General features: G+C 45.1%; 1 protein-coding gene across 1 annotated transcript in view; it reads right to left on the bottom strand.

The window, feature by feature from the left end:
* Window positions 1–12,923: 12,923 nt before the first annotated feature.
* Window positions 12,924–23,899, bottom strand: part of PARP11 (poly(ADP-ribose) polymerase family member 11) — a 181,193-nt gene continuing 170,217 nt past the window's right edge. The window contains exon 9 of the mRNA XM_085652579.1: window positions 12,924–13,589. Coding sequence (XP_085508705.1) covers window positions 13,273–13,589 — 317 coding nt within the window. The 3' untranslated portion in view covers window positions 12,924–13,272. The remainder of the gene's footprint in view (window positions 13,590–23,899) is intronic.

Below are 23,899 nucleotides of genomic sequence, written 5' to 3' on the forward strand. Positions count from 1 at the left end.
CAAAATTCAGATAAATATAGTGTCAATCACTATAAATATCTCTCACAAATCCTTTTTTTTATGATAGAGATAAAAGGAGCAGGACAGAGCAGCCTCACAGGCTGCCATTATATGTCTAAAAAAAGAACACTGTGCATTTAAGGAACCAGGCACCACCAGTTTTCCATCATGCATAGCAGGTGGCAGTTACTTCAGTTCTTTTTGGAGGCTTCTGATAATAGATATGTAATAAAGGAATTCCTCTGTCTAATCTGCCATGGAGGAGGGAGGGTCGCTTAAGACTATAATGGAAATACCCATGCGAGAGAAAAGAAGTTACAGGGAAGAAACCATTCCTTCTCTCGCAGGAGATTTCCATGTATAGTCATAAGCGCTGAATAGAATAGCAAGCCCATCCCCAATTAACCCCTTCAGTGCCCGCCCCTTTCCCCGCCCTGTGCCGGCCGTTGTATTAGCAGGCGGGGTTTATGACGAGCTGGTCTCGTCATGGGCACAGCGCGACCGCGGCCCATGACGAGACCAGCTCGTCACGGGCATTGAAGAGGTTAATGCGGTGAACCAGACAGAGGATAATGTAGAGAACCTTAGAAAAGAGATTTCTGATTGGAGCCTGCCCTACTTGAGCGTCTGCTCTAGCGTTAGAATCTAGGCAGTAATGCTTTGTAAATGTATTAACTGATTTCCTAGTAGCTGCTTTACAGATCTCTGGAATGGGAATATTGCACAATAAGGCCGTAGTGGCTGCCTTCCCTCTAGTGGAATCATCCTTAGGTTTGGCTGAGAGACTTTTGTTAGCTTACTGATAGCATAATAAAATGGAAGAGACTATACATCTCGAAATGGATTGTTTAGAAGTAGCTAGCCCTGTACGGACTGGACCAAAGTTGACAAAAAATTGTTGTGACTGACAAATGCTCTTAGTTTTATCTAGATAAAACTTAAGAACTCCTCACATCCAGGGAATGAAGGAATCCTTCTGCTGGAGTAGAGGGATTCTGGAAGAATGTTGGAGGAAATATTATTTGATTGACATGAAAGTCCGATACCACTTTGGGGAGGAACTTAGGGTGAGTTCTCCTAACTACCTTGTTTGAATGGAAGACAGTGTAAGGTTCATACGGACAGAGAGCTTGGATTTCACTAACCCTGCGGGCTGAAGCGATCGCCACAAGGAAAGCTGTTTTCCAAGACAAATGTTGGAGAGATGCCTTGTGTATGCGCTCAAAAGGTTCCTGCATAAGGCGTGAAAGTACTCTATTAAGCTCCCATGAAGGACAAGGGCGTCTGATGGGAGGAAATACCTTTTTAAAACCCTATAAGAAATCCTTAATTACAGGCATTCTAAAAAAGGAGGTTTGTGAGGGACATTTTCTATTGGCAGTCAAGCTGCCAGGGGAACTTTTATTGAGGAAATTTGTAAACCAGATTTTGCTAAATGGAGTAAGTATGGAAAAATACATCTTCCTGGCAAGTGGTAGGGTCTTTGTTCTTGGATGAGGACCATATGCAGAACCTCTTCCACATCAAAGCATATGCGGAACGTGTTGAAGGCCGCTTATCTTCTTTGAGAATTTCCAAGCAGTCCTGAGGTAGATTCAGGTGTCCATATTGTATCAACTCAGGAGCCATGCTGCCAAATTCAAAAAGGAGAGATTGGGGTGCACTATCTAGCATCTGAATTTTGTCCAGCAGATCGGGTCTGTATTGCAGCCTCAGATGTGCACGGATAGACCGGTGAAGGAGGTCTGTGAGCCACCATTGGCGTGGCCACACCGGAGCTATGGGGATCATCTTTGCTGAGGACTGAGTCAACTTGATGAGAACTTCTGGAATCAGGCGGATCGGTGGAAAAACGTAGAGATATTTGCCGGACCAATCTATCCATAGGGCATTCCCCAAAGTCCCTGTCCGGTAGAACCATGATGCGAAGCTTTGGCATTTGCTGTTTTCTGCGGTGGCGCACAAATCGACGTTGGGAGTGCCCAATCGCTGAAATATGTCTTGTACCACGTCGTCGTGCAAGACCCACTCGTGGTTTTCTTGTAGGAGTCTGCCGAGTGAGTCCGCCAGAGCATTATGGACACCTGGTAGATTTACTGCTGTGAATGTCAGGTTCCTGGCTAGAAGCCAGTTCCAGATTGTCTGGGACTCGTGAGATAAAGAGTCTGGATCTCGTACCCCCTGCTTGTTGAGGTAGTACATCATTGTGGTGTTTTCCATCTGACCAAGCAGGGTGGGGGAGTTGAACGACGGGCAGAAAGCTTTTAAAAACCATAAGGACTGCAAGTAGCTCTAGTAGGTTGATGTGGTACGAGGCTTTACTTTCTGACCTTTTCCCCTGCATCTGGTCCATATGAGCTCCACAGCCCAGCAATGACGTGTCCGTGACTATCGTTTGAGGTGGAATCTCCTGGTGGAACGGAGTGCCCTGGAGAAGATTGGATGGGGAGCAACACCATTTGAGGAACAACTTCGCATGGAGGGATAGTTGAATCCTGTCCTCCCAGTTTCCCGTCAGTTGGTCCCACTAATCTACGACACATTCCTGTAGAGGCCTCATGTGTAGACAGGCATTTGATGTGAGAAAAATGCAAGATACCATCGAGTCGAGAAGAGAGGACACAGCCATGCATTTGGAGAATGTTCTGGGTGCTGTTTCAGACCAAATGAGAGTACCAGTACTAGTAATGGTCCTGTTCCACCACAAACCACAAGAATTTGCGAACTTTCTTGCAATTGGAATGTGAAAGTATGAGTCTTGTAAGCCAATTGAGCAGAGCCAAACCTTGATGACCTAGTTGAGGATAAATTTGGTGTAGGGCCAGTAGCCTGAACTCTTCTCGCCAAATCCACTTGTGGACTTTCTGGAGGCCTAGAATGGGTCTGAATTCGTCTCGGTCTTTCTTTTTGACAAGAAAGAATCTGTAATAAATGCCTGTTCCTTGCTGTTGGGAAGGAACAAGCTCCACCGCCAACTTCCGTAAAAGGATGTTGACTTCCGCTCCTAACAGAGGGAGATGGTAGTTGGTTGGCTTTGGAGGAATGGAAGAAGGACTGATGAACTGTAGGCAATATCAATTGCGAACAATATTCAGCACCCAGGAAGCTTTTGGTATGTTTTGCCACTCTACCAGGTAGTGACTTATGCTTCACCCCCACCGGAGTGGGGAACAGTACGGGGGGGGGTGGGGGCGGTGTAATGATTCAGGGCTTCAACCCAGAGGGCTGTTTTTCCCCCTGGGGATGCTATTGGGAGGATCTCCCTCTAGGCTGTCTTCAGTAATACGATTGGTAAGGCCATTGTTGTTGTGAACCTCCCTCTTGACAGCTTTGATACCATGAGGAAGATTGGCCTCTATTAGACGAGAAACGGCGTTGATAAGGCCAAAAAGATTTTCTTTGTTCCCTAGGTCTTTCTAGGATGACTGCCTTAAGAGTTTCCATCTCTGCTTTCATGCATGACATTTCCTCATCGGCGTGGGCTCCGAAAAAAAGCAGTACCAGAAACAGGCAGATTTAGAATCCTTTGCTGAGCCTCTAGTTTGAGAGAGGTCAGCCGCAGCCATGATTGTCGCCTAAGGGCAATCCCATGGCAGTATTCGTGAGCAACCGTTAATGAAGAGTCTGCTGCCACACTAATCACCTGATTTGAAACCATCAGCCCTTCATTAAGGATCTCCTTGAAGTCTTCCCTTTTTTCCCCCAGCAGATGGTCAAGAAGCTGATTCAAGGACTCCCACAGAGCTCTGTCATATCTGCCTAGAAAGGCAGTAGTGCTAGCTGCCTTCATGGACGTTGCTGCCATTCAACACATCTTCCAACCCACTTATGACTTTCTTTGTCCGGAGGGACAGTTGATGTAGAAGCAGTAGCATGTTGGTTCCTTGCCGATACTACAGTAACGGAGTCTGGAGCGGGGTCATTGCGGAGGAAAGCTGGATCCTACTTTGGAGGACGATACTCCTTGTGAAGTCTAGAAGGTGCTGTCTTGACAGAAGCTGGAGTGAGAAACAGCTCCATGGGCGGTTCAAGGAGACCTGGCACCAGGGGTAACATGGGTCTAGCTATAGACCTCTGTTGTAGGGTCTAAAAAATGACAGACGTTATCAGAGTTGGAGCCAATAATGGAATACTTAGTTTTGCAGCTCTCCTCACTAGAACCTCTTGAAAAGTGGAGACATTGTCCACCAGTTAAATTCATGGAGGCGGAGAGTCAAACAGTGTGGAAGAGTAACAACCAGTAGATGTAGAAGATCTTGACTGTGAATAATGATGGTGACGGTGATGAGATCTTTGAGAAGAAGTCAAAGTATGTTGAGAGCTGTGACGATGGTGATGGCGCTTAAAATGATGGCGCGATCTTGACCTTGATCTCCGTAGTGTTACTGGAGCTGGTGGTGGAGGAGACTTAGGTGGAGGTGGTAGAGGAGAAGATAGAGGAGGTGGCGGCAGAGGAGGAGATAAAGGAGGCGCTGGTTGATGCTCTGAAGACTGGGAGTATGTTGTGGAATACTCCGAGTCAGGTAAGGAGTAAATGCACCTTCTCTTCTTCCTGACTCCTCAAGCCGGGCGACGTTGATAGAGTTTGACGTCGACGAATGCCTCGACATCGACCTGCTTGTCGACGGTGAATGTCGACGTCGCCTCGACATTGGAGAGCACCTCGACGTCGAACTTCGAGCATGTCTCGGCGTCGATGTCCGAGTTCTACGCCTCGACGGCAACCTGGATGGAGTCTTCTTGGGCGTTTGCTTGACGTTGTACCCGGAATCGACTGAACAGGACAGCGCCGTACCTCTTCTAGATGTTGATGTCCTGGACGTCGACGGGGACCAAAGTAGTTTTCGAGCCCCTTTCTTCTTGGAACGCTCCCTAGCGGCTGTTAACAGAGACCTGGTAGAGGTTCTCCCCTTTCCATGCCCTGAGGTCTCACCTTCAGATTTAGATTGCATCCTTCTTCGCTCCTCAGTCCCATGAAGGCAAATCTTCTCCTGGTCTCTCAAGGTATGTCTGGTAAAGTTTCTGCAGTGTTGACAAGACTCAGGAACATGATCCTCTAGAAGAGAGAGTATACAGACCTCATGTGGGTCTGTCTTGACCTTCTTTCTCCCACAAGTTGGGCACTTGTCAAAAGAGATGGCATTTTCTTGAAAGAATGCTTTTAATTACTGTCAGAAAAATACAGAAAAAGGCAGAGAGACACACAAAGGACGTCGAATGAAACAGTAATTATTAAAATTCAATACAGAATTTTGAACAAAAAATACTTTTGGTAGAGCTCAATGCTCCAGGATCCTGTCAGCAGGAGCTGGAAAAAAGAACTGAAGTAACTGCCACCTGCTATGCATGATGGGATACTGGTGGTGCCTGGTTCCTTAAAGGTACAGTGTTCTTTTTTAGACATATATTGGCAGCCTATTAGGCTACTCTGTCCTGCTCCTTTCATCTCTATCATAAAGGGTTTGTGAGAGATATTTATACTGATTGATACTATAATTATCCGAATTTTACTTAATCTGGCACCTTTTTTGTCTTCAAGACAAAACCTGAACCTGGCCAGTGTAGCCTAAGTAAATAGCCTGCATAATCTGTCTCTTTTTCTTAAGTGTCTTTGCAGCCCCTCCTGAAGAAAGGCGAAAATCTACACTTAAGATATATATATATATATATATATAGCTCTATGTTCCGGGGCACTTTGGTGAATGGATAATACGCGGCAGGCTCCGAGCCGCGGGAGATGCACCGTCAGGAAGTAGAATTTCAGGTCTGCGAGGCTGTGAACATTCATAGCCTGCCAGCGCGATGGTTTGCCACAATTGAACCACGAGAGCAGCCCTGAAGCCCACCGGAGGGCTATGAACATTGAAAAACAAAATGGGTTAAAAACAGTGTTGGCAATATAAATGGACCCTAATGGAAGGGGATGAATGTGACTTCAAATCCCAGCATACAGCTTACTGGAAAGCAGATGCACTTTGGGTAAAAAAGCAATTTGAAGTACTAACCGGAATTTGCCTGTTGCCCTTTCCCTATGATTAAGTTGCAGGAGCAACGAAACGCGTAAGGGACTTTGCACCAGTTGGGGCTGCTAGCGTGTCTCTGAGCATTAAAAGATTTGTAATCCATCCTCGTGGAGTGGCGTCTCTATGTTCCGGGGAACTTTGGTGAAAGAATATATATATATCTATATAACCAAGAACCCTCCTCAAAGAAAAGGCAGAGGCCACGTTAGGGGGACATCAAGGAGGATCTTTATTCCAATATGCAACAGTGCGGCGAATGCATTTCGGCTGTGTAGCCTTCATCAGCGCCGAAAATAACCGGTTTTAACCGGGTAAGTGATGCAAGGGTAACCAACTGGTATTGCGGGCTGCAGGGCGTCGTGATGCTTTGAAACCAATATCCTGTGTTGCGCGCGGAATATTGAAACCTCCATGAGTCCCCAGACCGCATGACCATTACATCCAGGTATATTCTTGGCGGGGGCAAAAAGCAACCAATGTTCCTCGCCCAAGGTGGAGTTATATGACCCCAACACCGCCTCCTCTCCTCCCGGATGCAGTGGGGGCATTGGTCCTTCCAATACCTTGGAACAAAATATATATATATATATATATATATATATATATATATATAACAACTGCTCCTGGGTCCCCGCCCATGAGCAGAACTAATCAGTGCTTATGACTATACATGGAAATCCCCTGCGAGAGAAGTGCTGTTTTCCATTAATCAAACTTTAAGTGCACTTTGTGTATTCATTCAAAGGGAAGTTGCATGAATTGACTGAGGACATGGTTGAATTCCTCAGGAACTGGAGAATGACCTAGGTGGAAATACTCTGAAGAGTTGTTTCACAAATAGTTTTATGATTCTTTGAGAGAGCAGAGTAGGTGATGCCATTTCTGTTCTTCAAAATCTTGATTTTGCCGCTAATTGGAAACTTTTAGCTAGATCTAACAAGTATGGGAGTCTTATGGCTTTTTACATATGACCACGTCTCTAATCAATATCCAGGTGAGCTCTCAAGCCATCCATGTATACATCTGTTACTAGCACAATTCTGTCGGATACCTGGTTAAAAAGAAAGACCTTCCTTCAGATTTGCGTGGAATCTCCACCACAATAGTGTGTGTTTCAGTTGTCTCATGACTTGGACTTTGTCAACCCATGAGTCACTATTAGTTTACATTGAACATCCAAATCCTGTTGGACAGGTCTCATTCTAAGTCGGCAAATAAGGATACGGCATATACAGGAAGTCAACAGGCCTACTATGGTCTTGTCCACTCTGACCTTAACTGATTGTTTTGTTGACTAGTTCTATGCTATGGCCTGGAGTTTTATCATTCTATCAGAAAATGGGAATGCCTTTTCCAATTGTGTGTTGAGGATCATTTCTAGAAACTGAATTTTTATATGGGGCTCTATAGAGATTTTTCTTTGTTTAGCGTAAGACTTAAGCTCTGAAAGAGATTGAAGCATGTGGTCGTTAAAAGTCCTTGCTGCTTCCTTTGATAGCGCCTTGACGAGCCAGTTGTCCAAACACGGGTACACTTAGTCATCCTGCCGCCTGAGGAATGTAGCAACTAGTGCTAGGCACTTGGTGAAAATCCAAGGCGCAATTTTGAGGCAGAAAGGGAGTGCCTTGAATTGATAATTTTGTCATGCCACTGACAAGCAGAGGTATTTTCTGTGTTTTCAGGCCTGTTCAAGTAGGGACCACCACTAATCACGGTAAGTCAGATACACACCATAAATTAACCTGTGTTCACCATCTGGTGGCTTGGCACAGAGCAGTCAGGCTTATCTTAAGAGACAAAGTGTAAATATTTGTGCAACACAAACTAATCCACACCAGGTTAGAACAAGAGAGCTTAATTTAATTAACAAAACAATACCAAAAAAACAAAAACCTAATAAGTAGAACCGGAGTTATGAATGTTTTAAAGAAAATCTTGAATTATAGTGCTCATTCATAAAGCACCAACAGGGGCTATCCGATCATGCTGGACCAGGTCAAATCTGAAAAGTCAAGCCGACCGCAATGGAGCATGGGTTGGATACAGAAGCCACGCAGGCCCCGCTAAAACAGTACCTTCAAAGAGAAAAGCGATGATATTGATGAGCAGCTGCGAGGAGCGGTCGAGGCGATGCGTCGGCTCAGATCCGAAGGATTGTAGGTGGTGCGTCTGTTCAGTCACGCAGTCTAGAATTGCGTCATTGTCAACCCCTGGGCATTGAAGGCAATGAGTAACCGAGCCGGCACGTCAGAGTCCTCGAAATGGCAATGCGTAAAAGGCGAATGCCTATGGTTCCAACTGGAGCAAAGCAGTTGATACGTGGATTCTTGCAGAACTGCACAGGCCTCCAATGGCCCAGAACTGGACTGGCACTACTTGACAGGGTAGTTCTCACAGATGGCATAGACCAGGTGATGGTTGCAAGGTTGCAGCAGTCTTTGATGTTCCTGAGACTGCAGAACAGGAGTGGGGACAGGCACAGCCCCATTGTGGTCCAAGTGCCATTTCCTCCTTCACATCTAGCTCGAGAAGGCCCATCAGTCTGGTGCTGGGTCACCAGGATGTGAATGGCACACTCAGCTCCCTTTGTGCGCGACTGTCCAGGGGCAATAAACAAAATCCAGCTGTCCCCAAATAAACAAAGCCCAGCTGTCCCCACCCCAGACGTGTATTCAGAGACAGGCAGAGGTACAGAATGGTTAGAGTAAGAAAATGTTCACAAAGGGAGGGCATTGGAAGGAACCAAATGCCCCGTGAAGGGTAGAGAGATCCCTCCTAGACGGAAGGAGAGGGGATACAGAATCCCATTGACATAACTCAAATACAAAACGGGTACCACTCACTGAAATTAAACATGCTAGTAAGAGGTGGAAAGTAAGTAACTGATTTGTTACCACCTAAAAGATGCGGGAAGAAGAGAAAGCATGTTTTTTATATACAATCCTCACCCACTTTAATAGTGGCATGCTTCATCATCGGGTTCACCCGGACTCCTAAAGGTCATGGTGGGCTCTACCGTATTCCAAGGAGCACTTTAAAAAACAGTGGACTTACTGCTCTTAGGGGGATTTTTTTTTTAGCATTAAGGTAAAACTCCCTAGTTCACCGCCGGTATCCCTTTATTAGTGGGGTGAACGGGGATAGTAAAAACAAGAAAGGAGTGGGGCAATCAGAATGTTGTGGTCCTATGACCCTAAGCTCCAAGTGCCAACATGTTTCTGCCCTACTCTATTGGCCCGTATGGGTCAGGGGCATTCGTCAGGGTGTTACTAGAGAAGCAATCCCCACAGTAGCGCCACCTTGTGATAGTTTCATATGTGAACACGCAGTGCCGGAGTGTTAGCCTCGGCGTGAAACAACCTGCCACTGCAGATTGCAGGTGGTAAAAAGATAATACTTGCTGTTCTATCTTGCAGACACATGTTGGCACTTGGAGCTTAGAGTCATAGGACCACTGCATCCTGATTGCCACTCTTTCTTGTTTTTACTATCTCCGTTCACCCCACAAATACAGGGATAGCGGGGGTCAACTAGTGAGTTTTATCTTAATGCTAAAAAATCCCCCTCAGAACAGTGAGTCTACAGTTTTTTAAGTGATCTCTGGAATACGGTTGAGCCCACCATGACCTTTAGGTGTCAGGGTGAACACAATGATGAAGCATGCCAATATTAGAGTGCATGAGGGTTATATATATATATATATATTAAAAAAAAGAGGTTTTCTTCTCTTCCCGCCTTTTTTAGGCGGTAGCAAATCAGTTACTCAATTTCCACCTCTTTCTAGCGTGTTTAATTTCAGTGAGCGGATACCCGTTTTTGTATCAGAGAAGAGTAAGAAAATGCCAACTTTGTAAAAGTGGCATTTTTAGACTTGCAATTTAAAATCCGACTTCGCCATAAGTTATGCTCCAGAGACACTAAACTCGAAATTTCTATCTTGTGCCAATTGGAAATTACACTTATAAATTGCAATTAGGCAATCCCAATGTTAACCTATGGGCAAGATAGGCCTTGCAGTAATGAAAAACAAATCTAGGAGTTTTTCACTACCTGGGAATGTAAACCTTAAAACTATAAGTCCAACTTCTTAAATACAATGCAGCCTGCCCCTGGAGCTGATCCAGGGCCTACCTTGGGGTGAATTATATGTATTAAAAAGGAAGGTTTGGGCCTGGCAAGTGGGTGAATTTACTAGGTCAAAATGGTAGTTTAAAACTGCACATACAGGCTCTACAGTGGCAGGCTCGAAACATGTTTAAAAGGCTACTGAAATGCATAGCACAATCAGTGCATCAGGCCCACTAGTATCATTTAATTTACAGATCCTGTGCACATGCAGTGCACTTTAATATGGACTTATAAGTAAATAAAATATGTCAGTTGTGGATAAGCCAATGTTACCATGTTTTTAGGGAAAGAGCACTTACACTTTATCAGTGGTAAAGTGCCCAGAATCCTAAAGCCAGCAAAACAGGAGTCAGTGGGCAAAACACCAGGGCAAACCATGCCAAAGATGCCAGGTCTAACGGGTGTTAAATTGGAAGTATGTGCCCTGAAGATCCAGGAATGTTACGTAATCTCCTCCCTGATCATCAGGACGACCTCCTAAAGCATAATCATCTGGAAAAAACGTTTCTGCAGAAACTTGTGCAGTTGTCTGAGATCCAAAATTGGCCTCTCTTGCCCAATCTTTTTGTTTCTTTATTTTTAAATCAAGAATCTTGAATAAAGTCTTTGATTTTTCTGGGATTTGGGGAGCGTTTCTTTTGCTTTTTAGGGAAAAAGCGAATTTTCTGATGTACCTCCTTTTGACGCAAATGATGCGATTTCTGGGTTGGCGGGCAGGTTGTCTTTGAACAAAGTCTAACCCTTGTGAGCAATTTGCTGCATCCATTGGAAAATGTGACGTTACAACGCGATCATTGACATCGTGGTACGTTACATCGCAGTTATTACAACGCAAGTCGTTACAATGACTTGTGCTAGAGGGGCTGGACTTAGGAATAGTATGATTTACTATTCCAACTCCAGCCTACGTAACAGTAGGGAAGTTGTTGGAATAGTAAATCATACTATTCCTTAGAGTATAGCACCATACATAGCAAGTCGCTGTAATGACCACGATGTAAACATATCGCAGTGTAACGACCGCGTTGTAAAGGTCGTTCACCATCCATTGGTCTGATGTTATAGAATTCCATAAGGGGCCAAGGAGGGGAATTCTCCAGTTCACTTTCTGGGATAGAGATAGAAAGGGGGCAACTGCAGTGAGTCAAGCGTGGTGCGAGCCACGAAATGTGGATAACCTTGCTCGTCTGCATTGCAGAGGCTCTAATGATTTTGCTGTGTCTATGTCTGCCTTAAGACTATGGAGAGCTTCTTTCACGCACTTTCCAAACAGAATAAAGCCATCAAAAGGCATCTCAAGGATTTCAGATTGGACTTCAGGGCAAAACGCTGTGGAACTGAACCAGCCTGGTCTTCTCAAAAAAGCTGCACCTGCAAGCTGAGGAAGCCTGAGTTTGAAACATTCCTTACAGCATAATTAATGGCTGTCAAAGCACAGGGCAGTACTGCACAGCAAGTGTAAAAATTATAGTTACTTCTTTTAACAATAATTGTTGAATTTCAATGTTATTTTTTAGTTGAAAATGTTACATTTCACCTAAATAAAATGTCACTTTATTATTTGTGTTCAGTGAATTTCTAGGATTTCTTTTTTAAACGTAAAGCAATATATTATTACCATTAACCCCTAAACAGCAGTCCCTCCACCTCTCCCCCATGGATGCCCAACCCTCCAACTTGCATAGCATTGGGATGCCCTCAGGACCTGACTTGTCCCCAAGAGACACCCACCCACTTAAATAAAAAAAAAACTGTTTTGTTCTTCCTGTGGAACTCTTGCAGGCTCCCTTAAGCCCTACATAATCGCGGCAATCAAACAAAGGATTTTTATTAAAAATGTGGTCCTTGTGACCCCTGCGCCTTCAACCACAAGGTCGATGGGGGTCAATGTACCCCTGCACCATGCCCTTAAACTTACTTCATTTTTATTTTCAGGAGGCAGGGACTGAGTCCTCGTGTCCAGTAATGGCAGCCACAACTTTTCACTTTGTGCTGCAGTCAGCCAATCAGGTTGTGAGCTCCTGTGGTCCTCGCAGGAGCTTTTCACTACTACAGAAGTGAAGTGGCGGGGAGCCCCCTTAGCCAATGAGATTGCTCTATTATTTAAAGTTGCGGGACTAAGGCGCACCCAATCGTACAGCTATCTATCCATTTTGAACCTTAATCCCTTAATAACTACTGAACGGATTTACATCAAATCACAAAAACAACATACTTTCTGGGTAAAGAGTTAGCTTTCTGCCAAATCTGGTGTAACTAGGTCCTAACTATACCTACACAATAGTAACCACCGCTCTTAGATCACAAACTTGCCTTTCTCATACTCATTTGGCCTAAATGTAAGTGAAAACATCACTGTATAAGGAATAGCTTGTAATGTAAAATAGTTAAATAAAGTGAAGCATTTAAAAATGCAGGTTGCGGAGATTATTAGTCAATGCTTCAAATGCTGGTATGAGTATTATGATAGCATGTTGGTCCCAAAGGAGTCCTGAATTATTTACAGGTGCTTGAGTGGAATTAAGTTACTGTGAAGACCAATAATCTAATTGATTTTTTAGACTTTATTGGCCAGAGTTTTAACCTAATTTTGGAATTATGAATGAATACTTAACAATAATTTGATGGAGCCCCTTAGATTTTCTAAATGTATTTTCAGGTCTAATTTTCAAATGGGATAATGTTTTCACACTAGTGTTTTGCAACAGAAAGTACTTATAGCTTTCGAAGAAAATTAAGAATTCAATAAATTCACGCACTAATTTCACGCACTACCTGAAAAAGAAAGGCTTGTATTGTATAGTTTGAGGTATTTTATGATACAGTATAGGCAAAACTATATTTTTAGACTGCACATAGTGACTTTTCCCTTAATATAACATCTTCCTCATTTAAAACTCCAGGTCTTTAAGACAGTTCAGCATCAAATACTTGTTGTGTGCAAAATACATAAAAAAACAGATGAGTAAACATGTCTGGCACTTAGTCCAATAAAAACAAATCACTCTGAGTTCAACAAGAATTCAACATACATCAACTAGAAAAGTGCAGGCATTCTTCATTCTTTCATAAGCAGGCATATACAAAATTGTAATCCAGGTCTGATAGTACTGTTAAAAGTTTAAACAAACTCGATGACATATTCCGGGTATATTTGATTGGCATCAAAAATGACAAATATCCTCTTATCGTAAACAGAGTCCACACAACTGTCATACAAATTGACAATGCTGCCATCTTTGGAAGGAGGACGTAGATAATTAGGATGTCCCACAGCAGATTCTCCAACGAGTACTCTTGCAAGAAACATGGTTTTCCACCACTTGGAGACACAGCTTTGTTCCTGTGTTACACCATGTACTTTTAAAGCATCTCCATTTTTTTCACGGTCTACGCAGTAAGGGCTAGAATGCATCGCATTTGTTGCAAAATACGTCCCTTGAAAAGAAAGAAACTCTGTTATTTGTAAATCATATTAAAGATTTCAGACAATTAAATAGAACATAAATCTGTCAAATATTTTTTGCATAAGTGCATTTTTATTATAGCCTTCAATATAGAAAATTCAGGCCAATGTATATAGATATCTAGCTCTTTATTTACTAGCAGTTTTATGTAGCTCATCTACACCATAAAAAATATTAGGGAGATTTAAAAGGAAACATTTGACTGACAATGCAACAGGCAGGATAATAGTGACACAGTAGGAGCGCTTCTTAGAGCACAATAGGAAACCTGCACAGGAATTAGGTAAACATGGGTTGCACAATGAGCAGTTTCTGGGTGAGGAGAAACTCGAAGAGGTAAGTTTTCAAAAGTTTCCCAAATGTGAACAGGATAAGTTGTAATACGAAGAGATGGAGTTGCAAGCAAAAATCTACAAATGGCTACCAAGTAAAACTAGGAAGACAGTCACCCAAACCATCATCACCAGCAGACTAGACTACAGACAGGAATGCTCCTATGAAGGAATCACCAAATAACTCACAAAAAGACTACAGCCTGTCCAGAATGCAGCGGCCAGGCTCATTCTCAACCTCTCATGCAGGTCTCACACCATCCCACAACTGACAAAAACTCCACTGGTTCCCAATAAGCATGCACATTTCAAGCTTCTCACCTACATATACAAAGCACTACACAACACAGGTTCAGCCTACCTGAACAGCCACGTACATTTCCACCAAGCCTTCAGGCCTCCACTCAGTGGCACTCTCAGTACCACACAACCGATCCATACACAAATGCAGGTCAGGAGGTTGCACCTTCTCATACATCACTCCTAAACCGTGTAACAACTTCCCAAACAACATCAAAGCCTCCTTCTCTCCTATTGTCTTCTGCAACGAGCTGAAGTCCAGGCTCTTTGAGTAATCACCTCGAGGCTAACCTCACACACCCGTGAAGTTCCAGGATTCACTTACACTTTGACAGTAAGCTATATAAATACACATAACATAACATGTTGCAGCACCAGAGATTAAGAGTTTCTGTGCAATATATTTTAAATGGATGCACTTCAAGTTGAGGGAATTTCAGCTCCTCAGTACTATTAAGCCACCCAAAATGGTGAAGAGTGAGGTAAAATGTGTGGAGTTTTCATATGTAATTTTTATATATGAAATACCAAGAGGTTAACTTAATTATTATTGGCAAAAGCAGGTAAAGCATATCTCCTGCAACTAGCTTAAGTGAGTTAAGCATGTGGGGCAACCTCTAAAGCTGAATTAGATGTGTTACATTTTTTGGAGTGGAGGAATAGGTTTGCAAAATTAACCACCCTTGATGCAAAGTCTAAGGTACTGAGAAGAAAAGTGACTGCGAGAAGCATTCTATTACCAGCACATAAAATAATTACAATATCTGTAGCAAAGCAGAAGGAAAATAAATGGAAGAAAACAATTCCAGGTTCCAGTCTTTAGGATGATAGACATATGAATATGCTATACAACTGGGTTAACAATTCAAATATATTACTTTTTATTTATGTCTCAAAGGTATGGCAGGTCCTTAATTTTTTGTTATTCTGTACTGAGCAAGGGGAATAGACTTAAGTGGCAAATTACTGATAACATTACCCCGTGAATTAATGTAAGGCCATCAAAAATACACTTGCTTTATTTTTTTAGCATATTCTTTTGGGATGCATCTCCACAATTCTAAATACTGAAAATGGCCTTATGGCCAGTTTCTATAACGTGACAGCTGCAGCCATAGTACTGGCTCGGAATTAGTAATTAAAGAGGCTATTGAGCCTATGAATAAACACGTTATGAAGAGCAATTAAGGAAAGTTTCCTTGCAACAACAGCTTTCCAGCATACTTATGCCTCTCATATTCACAAACTTCCAAACACCAGCAGCATCTAGGAGGGCCTCAGAAAATGCTTTTAATATCTTGTTATGGTCTTTACAGCCCAGTTGGTCTGCCCCTTTCCGGGTCTGGAAGACGCCAAGAACGATACAGCGCTTCAATATTGGTAATACATAGGAAAAATCATATTGAAGAGGTTGGGAGGGCAAGAGAGAAAAATACCTTAACTCCCCCAGCTTCACTTATTATATATATATATATATTGAATGTTTTCAAACAAAGTTCCCAAGCAATAAGAGGTCACTCGACAACATCTCGCCCTCCGGCTTAATAATGCAGACTGCCTTTCACTTCCATAATAGTAGATTCATGGCCAATTTGCACTTAGCGTACGCCTATGAGGGGCAGGGCTAAGAGTGAATAAAGTCAGCAACGAATCACATGCAAGCGTCAATTGTGTGGTTTTTGGCAGCCCAAGAAGAAGGGGCCGTTGGCCTTGAAACGCGTCGGCAAAGTGAATCTACTATTATGGAAGTGAAAGGCAGTCTGCATTATTAAGCCGGAGGGCGGGATGTTGTCGAGTGACCTCTTATTGCTTGGGAACTTTGTTTGAAAAAATATATATATATATATATATATATATATTCATTCTCTCTCTCAAACACAAAGCAGTATCCAATCAGGAAAAAGACATGGAAGCCTGTCCCAACAAAATAGTCAAAATCTACGATCTAGTTCATGCAAAATATTTCCTGGGAAGGCTGCCAGCACATCATTATCACTAGTAAAATTAACCATTTGGCAATTTGTACACTAAGAATTTACCATTGATAAACAAAACAATTGACCTTGGGACTAATTATCAGTGGTGGGGAGCACAGCTTACACCAAAAAAACAATGAAGAAGGTGGTATCAAAAGATAAAAAAGCTATTTACTCAATTCAATTAGGAAAGGTTACCTACCTGTAATCCTAGTTCTGGTCCAAGAGAATCCTCATCAAAGTCATAAGCACTCAATTGTCCCACACATGCGGGGGACTCCAGAGCACTTTGCTAAATATATATGAAGAACGCAGATATGACCATCTGCACAAAGCTTTTCAATAGAAAAGTGCACTCAAGTAGACAATTGTTCTTGCAGCCCATGAAAGGCTAAAAATGGCAACATTTCATTTATTTTTCAGTCAAATAAAGGACTTCAATTAAATAGTAACAACATTACAAAAAGTAATCAGAAAGCATCATTTACAAACCTATTTGAAAGAAAAATAAGTGGAAGGAAGGACATTGTCAGAAGATAGGCTGCATTAACCAAGGAGTAAAAGAACTGTCACTGTGTATTTAAGTGCTTCACCCTTCATGCAGGATTCCATCATGCCTCAGAGGTAACAGTGAGGTCGGTTCAGTTTTCCAGGTTTAACAGGAACCTGGATGAAAGGAATAAATGCTTGGGAGGAAGGGGCAATGCTTATTACTTTGATGAGGATTCCCTTAAAGAGAACTAGGATTACAGCCAAGTAACTTTTCCTTATTTTCCTGGGGATCCTCAACAATAGGCATAAGCTTGAAATAGAGTAGAAAGTCTATCTCTTTCAACACTGCACACAAGAAGTAAAAACAACATTAATCTCAGATTTATCAATGAAGCCTGACCCACTAGAACATCTGCACTGGAAACCCAATCTAACAAGTGTTTGGTAAATGTATGCATGAATGCCCAAATAGGAGCTTTACATATCTCTGAAAAAGGGGCATTACTTAAGAGAACCGCAGTAGATTACTTTCCTCTCAATGAGTGTGACTGCCTTAGGTCCAAAAGGGAGGATTTTATTGGTGACAACTGGTAACAGTCTAATACAAAAAACTATCCATCTAGAAACTGATTGCTCCGTTGTAGGCAAGCCAGTTCTCACTGGACCAAGGTTGATACATACTTGGTCAGAAAGTCTAATACCCTTTGTTCTATCCAGACAGAACTTTTGTCTTCACATCTAAAGAGTGAAGTGCTAACTCTGCTGGATTAGAAGGATTTGGAAAAAACGTTGGTACAGAAATCGTTTAATTTTCATGGATATCATATATCACTTTTGGGAACAAACTCAATAACCTTTTATTACCACTCTGTTGCTATGAAAAACAAGTGTTTGAATTGTGCTTAATCTGTGGACAGGACTGATAGCCGCCAAGAAAACAGCCTTCCAGGTTAAATGCTGCAAAGTAGCCCTGTGTAACAGCTGAAAAGTAGAAGTGATTCTAGCGGGACGAAATACCCTTCAAGAAATCTTTCACCATGGGCATTTTAAATAAAGGGGTTTTTGAAGGACATTACCTTATTGTAGCGATTGCAGTAGGGTGCACCTTTATTGATGTAAAAAAAAGCCCAGATCTCACAAGAAGTAAAGAGGTATGGAATCGGAGATTGGCATCTGGATGGATCAAAGTTATTTTGTATACACCAGATGTAGAACCTCTTCCACTTAAAAACATACAACTCCCTTTTGGAAGGTTGCTTTCCCTCTTTCAGAATCTCAGTACAGTTGTGAGGAAAATTTAGATGACCACTGTGGGAAGGTGGAGGATATGTGGTGATGCTGGTTAGGCTTCACCATGCAGTACTCTCACAGACCCCAAAGATGTTCCTTGAATTCACAATAATAAATCCTTTGGTCAGTCCTGGTAGTGCGTGAAAGAGCAGTCAGGCTTTATTAGAGGAACATGTGTTAAGCATTTCAGGGTACCAACATGGACGATAAGTAATTGATATGACTCACTAGAAATCTGATATGAATTTATACAAATAAAGTGTGTTTTTATCTTAATTTAGACACTAAAACAAACGTGTTCAGATACATATTGCCTGAGTCATTTTACCTGACCCGTGGAGCCCGGCTGCAGTGCTGTCCTGGCTGTCCTTGGTGCAGAACGGGAGAGCGGCTTTTTACCCCTTACACAGTGCTGCAGGGAACAAGATGTAAAGATATGACAGGGTGGATGCTGACATCGGTCGGAAGGTGGATGGAGTTCCCTCTAGGTGCAGCATTGAATGCAGGGCTTGGTTGCCAGTTTGGCAACCAACAAGCCTTGGCAGCTGTAAACTTTGAAAAACTGTACTTGGGCATCCGGTGTCCCAGGAAACGTGGTAGCTGCCTGTAACTTTGTGGAAGGCAGGACTACAGGTAACACAATGCACTAGACCATCTGGATTTGGGCAGTCATTCGGAGGGCCCAATGTCTAGCGATTCTTCGGATATGGGATGATGTTTTAGCTACAGGTGTAAGGGGACCAGTGCCACTAGGCGAGGGGAGTCTGAGGGTGCTTTAGGCTCTCATAAGGGTCTGGGTGAACGCAGAATTAGCTTAGGACGAATCTTAATCAGGCAGTTGATGGACGGTGCGCTGACACTTTTCAGACATTTACCCCCAGTCACAGATCTGGATTAAATACATCATCATTCTTCAGCTCACTTCGCCACCCCAGTTCAGACCCAGCCATATGCAAATCAGTTTTGACCCTGTTCCTCATGGAAACAGTCCAGCCCGAACTGCCAAGCCAGGTCTTCCCTAGACCAGAAACAAGCATCCTGGGACCGGTTTCCGGGTAGCACCCCTCATCAGCCACGCTAGCTTGAATCCAGTGGCAAAGTGAGCAAGGGATCCACGTCTGGGCACACCCTGCCAATGTAGGGTGAACAAAGCAAACACAGGAGTGTTGCCACAGTTGCAGAGTATCCCTCTTTAGTTTTGTGCTACTCCTGTTGTCGTAGACGCAGGTCTCTTCTGTCTTCTTCGATGCAGGTTGATTCAGAACTGAGGTTCTGGTGTCAGGGGGTCTCTTACATTCTAGATTTAGAGGAGTTAGGGGGGTGGAACCAAGTATCCAACGGGATGCTAGTCCCTGCAGCTAGTCTGCTCCAGAGATGACCATCGGGGGGGTGTAGGTCTCCGTTTCTACCGGGAACCCCTCTTTTCAAAATGGCATTAGGCTTCCTTAGCTGTACAGAACAGGCAGCTCACCCTAGGGGTGTGGCTAGCCTTCTGGGCGTTTACACCTCCCGCATACCTAATTTTCTGCCGCTCCAGGAGCTTATGTGCCTGAGGGAAGCGGGGACTGTTTTCTCCTTTGGGAGGCAGCCCCGAATACACATCGGAGGCACTGTAGCCTTTGAAGCTCACTGCCTTGATATGCCACTTCACTAGTCATCTTGAGAGGAATGAGGTGTGACCTCCTTCCTGCTCAGGCCTTTGTTCCAGACTCCTGGGAGTGTCCACACTACTTGGCAGAAGGTCAGAATACTGTCTTGGCACCAGAAAGCGAGGGCTGCCAGCCAGAGCACAGAGAGGCAGGTGCAACTAGGTGAGCAACCTCTAAGGTGGCCACCTGGGTACATGCCAAATCGTACTCAACACGAGATTTGTGTCTGGGGTGAGAAAGCATGTTGTATGATACCAAACACAACATATTTAGGCAGTACTGTGAGAAAGTGCCCTCTTACTTGCATGGAAAACCCCACCTTTTTGCTGAATTGCTGATGTTCTTTGACTGTGCCCTGGGCTCCTGCTAATCAGATACCCAGGGCATATGTTCCTTCCCTAAAACTGCATTGAAACCTAAACCCAATTGGCATCTCTGGCCACGTCAGCCCCTGTTAAATGGTACCACATGTACCTAGGGCACTGTGACCAGAGAAGGCCTCTAAGGGCTGCAGCACTTATTGCGCCACCCTTAGAGGCCCTGTACCCTGGCACCCACACACTGCCTTTGCAGGCTGCGTGTCTTGGTATAGAACAAAGTGAAGAGTCAACATGGCACATATCCCTGTGTGCCATGCCCACAAACCACTGCTCTGGCATACATCAGTCACCCCTCTAGCTGGGTGCCCTATGCGAGTGGTGAAGGTACAGGTGCATGAGCCCTGTACTCCTACAGTGCCCAAATCCATTCCCGGGCACTGTAAGTGCAGTGCTGCCATTAAAGAGTATATGGTGCTGGGAGTTTGTCATTACGAACTCCACAGCACCATAATGGCTACACTGAAGACTGGGAAATTTGGTAACAAACTTCTCGGCACATTAAACCCACACTGATGCCAGTGTGGGATTTAAAGTAAAATGAACAAGAGGGCATCTTAGAGATGATCCCTGAAATTCGACCAACTCCTAGTGACCTGACTGAGTGGCTGCTTAGGCTGCCACCGCCAGACAGGTTTCTGGACCCCTGGGTCGAGAGCTTGCTGCTCTTAGGGGCCTGAAACAATGCACATCCTGGGACGAGGTGCCAAGCCTCCTCCCCCAGGATGGGCAGGGTTCACGAAGGAGAAGCTCCAAAGGCATGCCACCTTTGTGAGCCTCTCCAGACCATTTGCTGCTTTCAGCAACTGGTCCCCACTGGTTCTATCCCCCACTTTGGGCGGGAGAACCGGCAGGAAAAACAAGTGAGATAGAGAGGTGTGCCCACCTCTGCCAACTCCACCGCTAAGGTGGGGGAGGCGAGGTGAAGCACACCCTCGAGTCCCCCCCATCTTGAGGATGGGGGGAACCAGGCAACCAGGGACAGGCTCCTGCCCCCCACCCACTGGAGAGTGGCAGAATAGGGGGAGTACCCACACCAGGGAAGGGACCCATTGGTCCCTGCCCTTTACCTACCTGTGACACCCTTAAATTTAGTATTTAGGGGCACCCTGAACCGTCCTTCCTTACATCCAGCAACAACAAGAAAAGAAGATAAGAAGGACAAAGAGCCGTCAGAGCTAACAAGAGGACGACGCCCACTGACTTGGCCCCAGGCCTACAGGCCTGTCTCCCCTTAAACCTGCTCCTGCAAAATCCCGACTTGTCCAGCAGCCAGCAACCTCACAAACCCCGGAGGACATGCCTGCCTTCACTTTCCAGACTGTTTCTCCCGTGAACACCGGACGTGTTTAAAGAACAAGTTACTTACCTTCGGTAATGATGTATCTGTAAGAAACATTAGTTAGTTAGATTCCTCACCTTAGAATATCCCCAGGCGTCAGGCTGGATCCGGAAAGATTTTTTGTCAGCAATACCTCTTGCGCGTCGCTAGGCGTCGTCTGCGGCTCCGCGTCCGTCGTCGGCATCGTGCGCCGGAATGACGTCGGAGTACATAGACGCTGCCCTTGCACGCTGACGACAGTTCTTGTACATAGCTTTCCGCGCCAGGAACGCAGAGCCATGCAAGAGACCGATACTGGTGCCTAAAAAGTCTAGGGGCCTGAAAAGTATAACCTTAACCCTAGATGTCGGTTCGCAGAACGGGGAGGATGGGTGGGTCGGTGAGGAATCTAACTAACTAATGTTTCTTACAGATACATCGTTACCGAAGGTAAGTAACTTGTTCATCTGAAAGAAACACGTTAGTTAGATTCCTCACCTTAGAATAGATACCCCAGCAATACCAACCCCGGTGGTGGGTCTGCGAACCAAGATCACACCAGAAAGTCCTGGAGAACAGAACGGCCAAAGAAGCCGTCTCTGCAGACTTGGCTGTCCAGGCAATAATGCTTGGCAAACGTGTGCAGCGAGGCCCACGTTGCTGCCTGACAGATGTCCTGCAAGGGGACTCCCCGACCCAAGGCCGTCGTCGCCGCCGTGGCCCGAGTGGAATGGGCCCTCAATCCAACAGGAGGTTCCTTTTTAGCTAAGGAGTAACAAGCTTTGATGCACAAAACGACCCACGAGAGATCGTTTGCTTGTGCACCGCCCGCCCCTTCTTGGCGCCCACGTAGCTAACGAAGAGTTGGTCGTCCACCTGGAACGGTTTTGTGCGGTCCAGATAGAAGGAGATCGCACATTTTTGGTCCAGACGGTGGAGCCGCTCTTCCTCTTTCGAGGGATGTGGAGGCAGAAAGTGGGCAGCGTAACAGACTGCCCGATGTGAAAGGCAGTCACAACCTTAGGAAGGAAGCAAAGGCGAGTGCGGAGCACAACCTTGTCCGGATGAATAGAAAGGAAAGGAGGCTTAAAAGAGAGAGCCTGGAGCTCACTCACCCTTCTAGCAGAGGTGATGGCTACCAGGAATGCAGTCTTAAGCGTCAAGAGACGAAGAGGACAATTATGAAGTGGCTCAAAGGGAGCGCACATCAGATAAGTCAAATCAAGATTCAAATCCCACTGAGGCATTACGAAAGGGACAGGTGGAAACATGTGAGTAATGCCCTTAAGGAACCGAGAAACAACAGGGGATTTGAAGAGAGAAGGCTGATCAGGAAGCCGAAGGAAGGCAGAGATAGCAGAAAGATAACCTTTAAGAGTGCCCAGAGCAGAGCCCTGCTGGGCCAAAGAAAGAAGGAAGAGGAGAACCTCAGAAAGAGGGGGATCCACAGCCTTTGCTGTGCACCATGCCACAAATTTGTTGAACCTACATGCGTATACCGTTTTAGTGGAGGGACGCCTGGCTGCCAGAATCACATCGCAGACTTCAGGAGGCAAGTCAAATGGCATCAACTGTCGCCGCTCAATCTCCACGCATGAAGGTGGAGACTTGACAGGTTCGGGTGGAGGACTGTCCCCTGCTGCTGCGACAGAAGGTCCTCCTGAAGAGGCAGTCGTATCGGGGGATCGGTTGACAGACTGAGTAGCTCGGGATACCAGTACCTTTGTGCCCAATCCGGAGCCACCAAGATGACTTGGGCCCAGTCGCGCCTGTTCTTCTTCAGCACTCTGGGCAGAAGTGGTATAGGCGGAAAGGCGTACAACAGACCGCAACTTCACTCGCGACGAAAAGCGTCCCCGAGCGAGTGCCGCCTTGGAAACTCCAACGCGCAGAACTGCTGACATTGCGCGTTCTCTTCGGTGGCGAATAGATCTAACCAAGGCTCTCCCCACTGCCGAAAGAGGCCTTGCGCCATGTCCGAGTTTAGAGGCCATTTGTGATCCATCATGCACCGGCGGCTGAGTTCGTCTGCTCAGGCGTTCAGAGAGCCCACCAGATGTTGAACCACCAGGGTGATGCCCTGATGTTCCAGCCATGTCCAGAGGTGCAGAGCCTCCTGACAATGGGTCCACGACCCCACCCCGCCCTGTTTGTTGCAATACCACATGGCGGTGGTGTTGTCTGTGAACACCTGCACCACACTTCCCCGGACAATGGGAAGGAATGCCTTCAATGCAAGTCGGATCGCTCTCAGCTCCAAAAGGTTGATATGGAGCCAAGACTCCGCCGGAGACCAGAGTCCTCTGATCTCCGCCTCTCCCATCCCAGGAGGGATGCATCCGCCACCACTACATGCTCCGGGTGGGGTAGGGAGAGGGATCTGCCGCTGACCCAATCGCGGGTCGTGAGCCACCACTGCAACTGTCTTGCAGTGCCCTCCGAGATCAAGACATGGTCGGACAGGTTGCCCCGATGCTGGGCCCACTGAAACTTCAGGTCCCACTGCAGAGCCCGCATTCGCCACCTGGCGTGATGCACTAACAG

This window comes from Triturus cristatus, chromosome 4_1 (genome assembly GCF_964204655.1).
Source record: "Triturus cristatus chromosome 4_1, aTriCri1.1, whole genome shotgun sequence".
Classification (NCBI taxonomy): domain Eukaryota; kingdom Metazoa; phylum Chordata; class Amphibia; order Caudata; family Salamandridae; genus Triturus; species Triturus cristatus.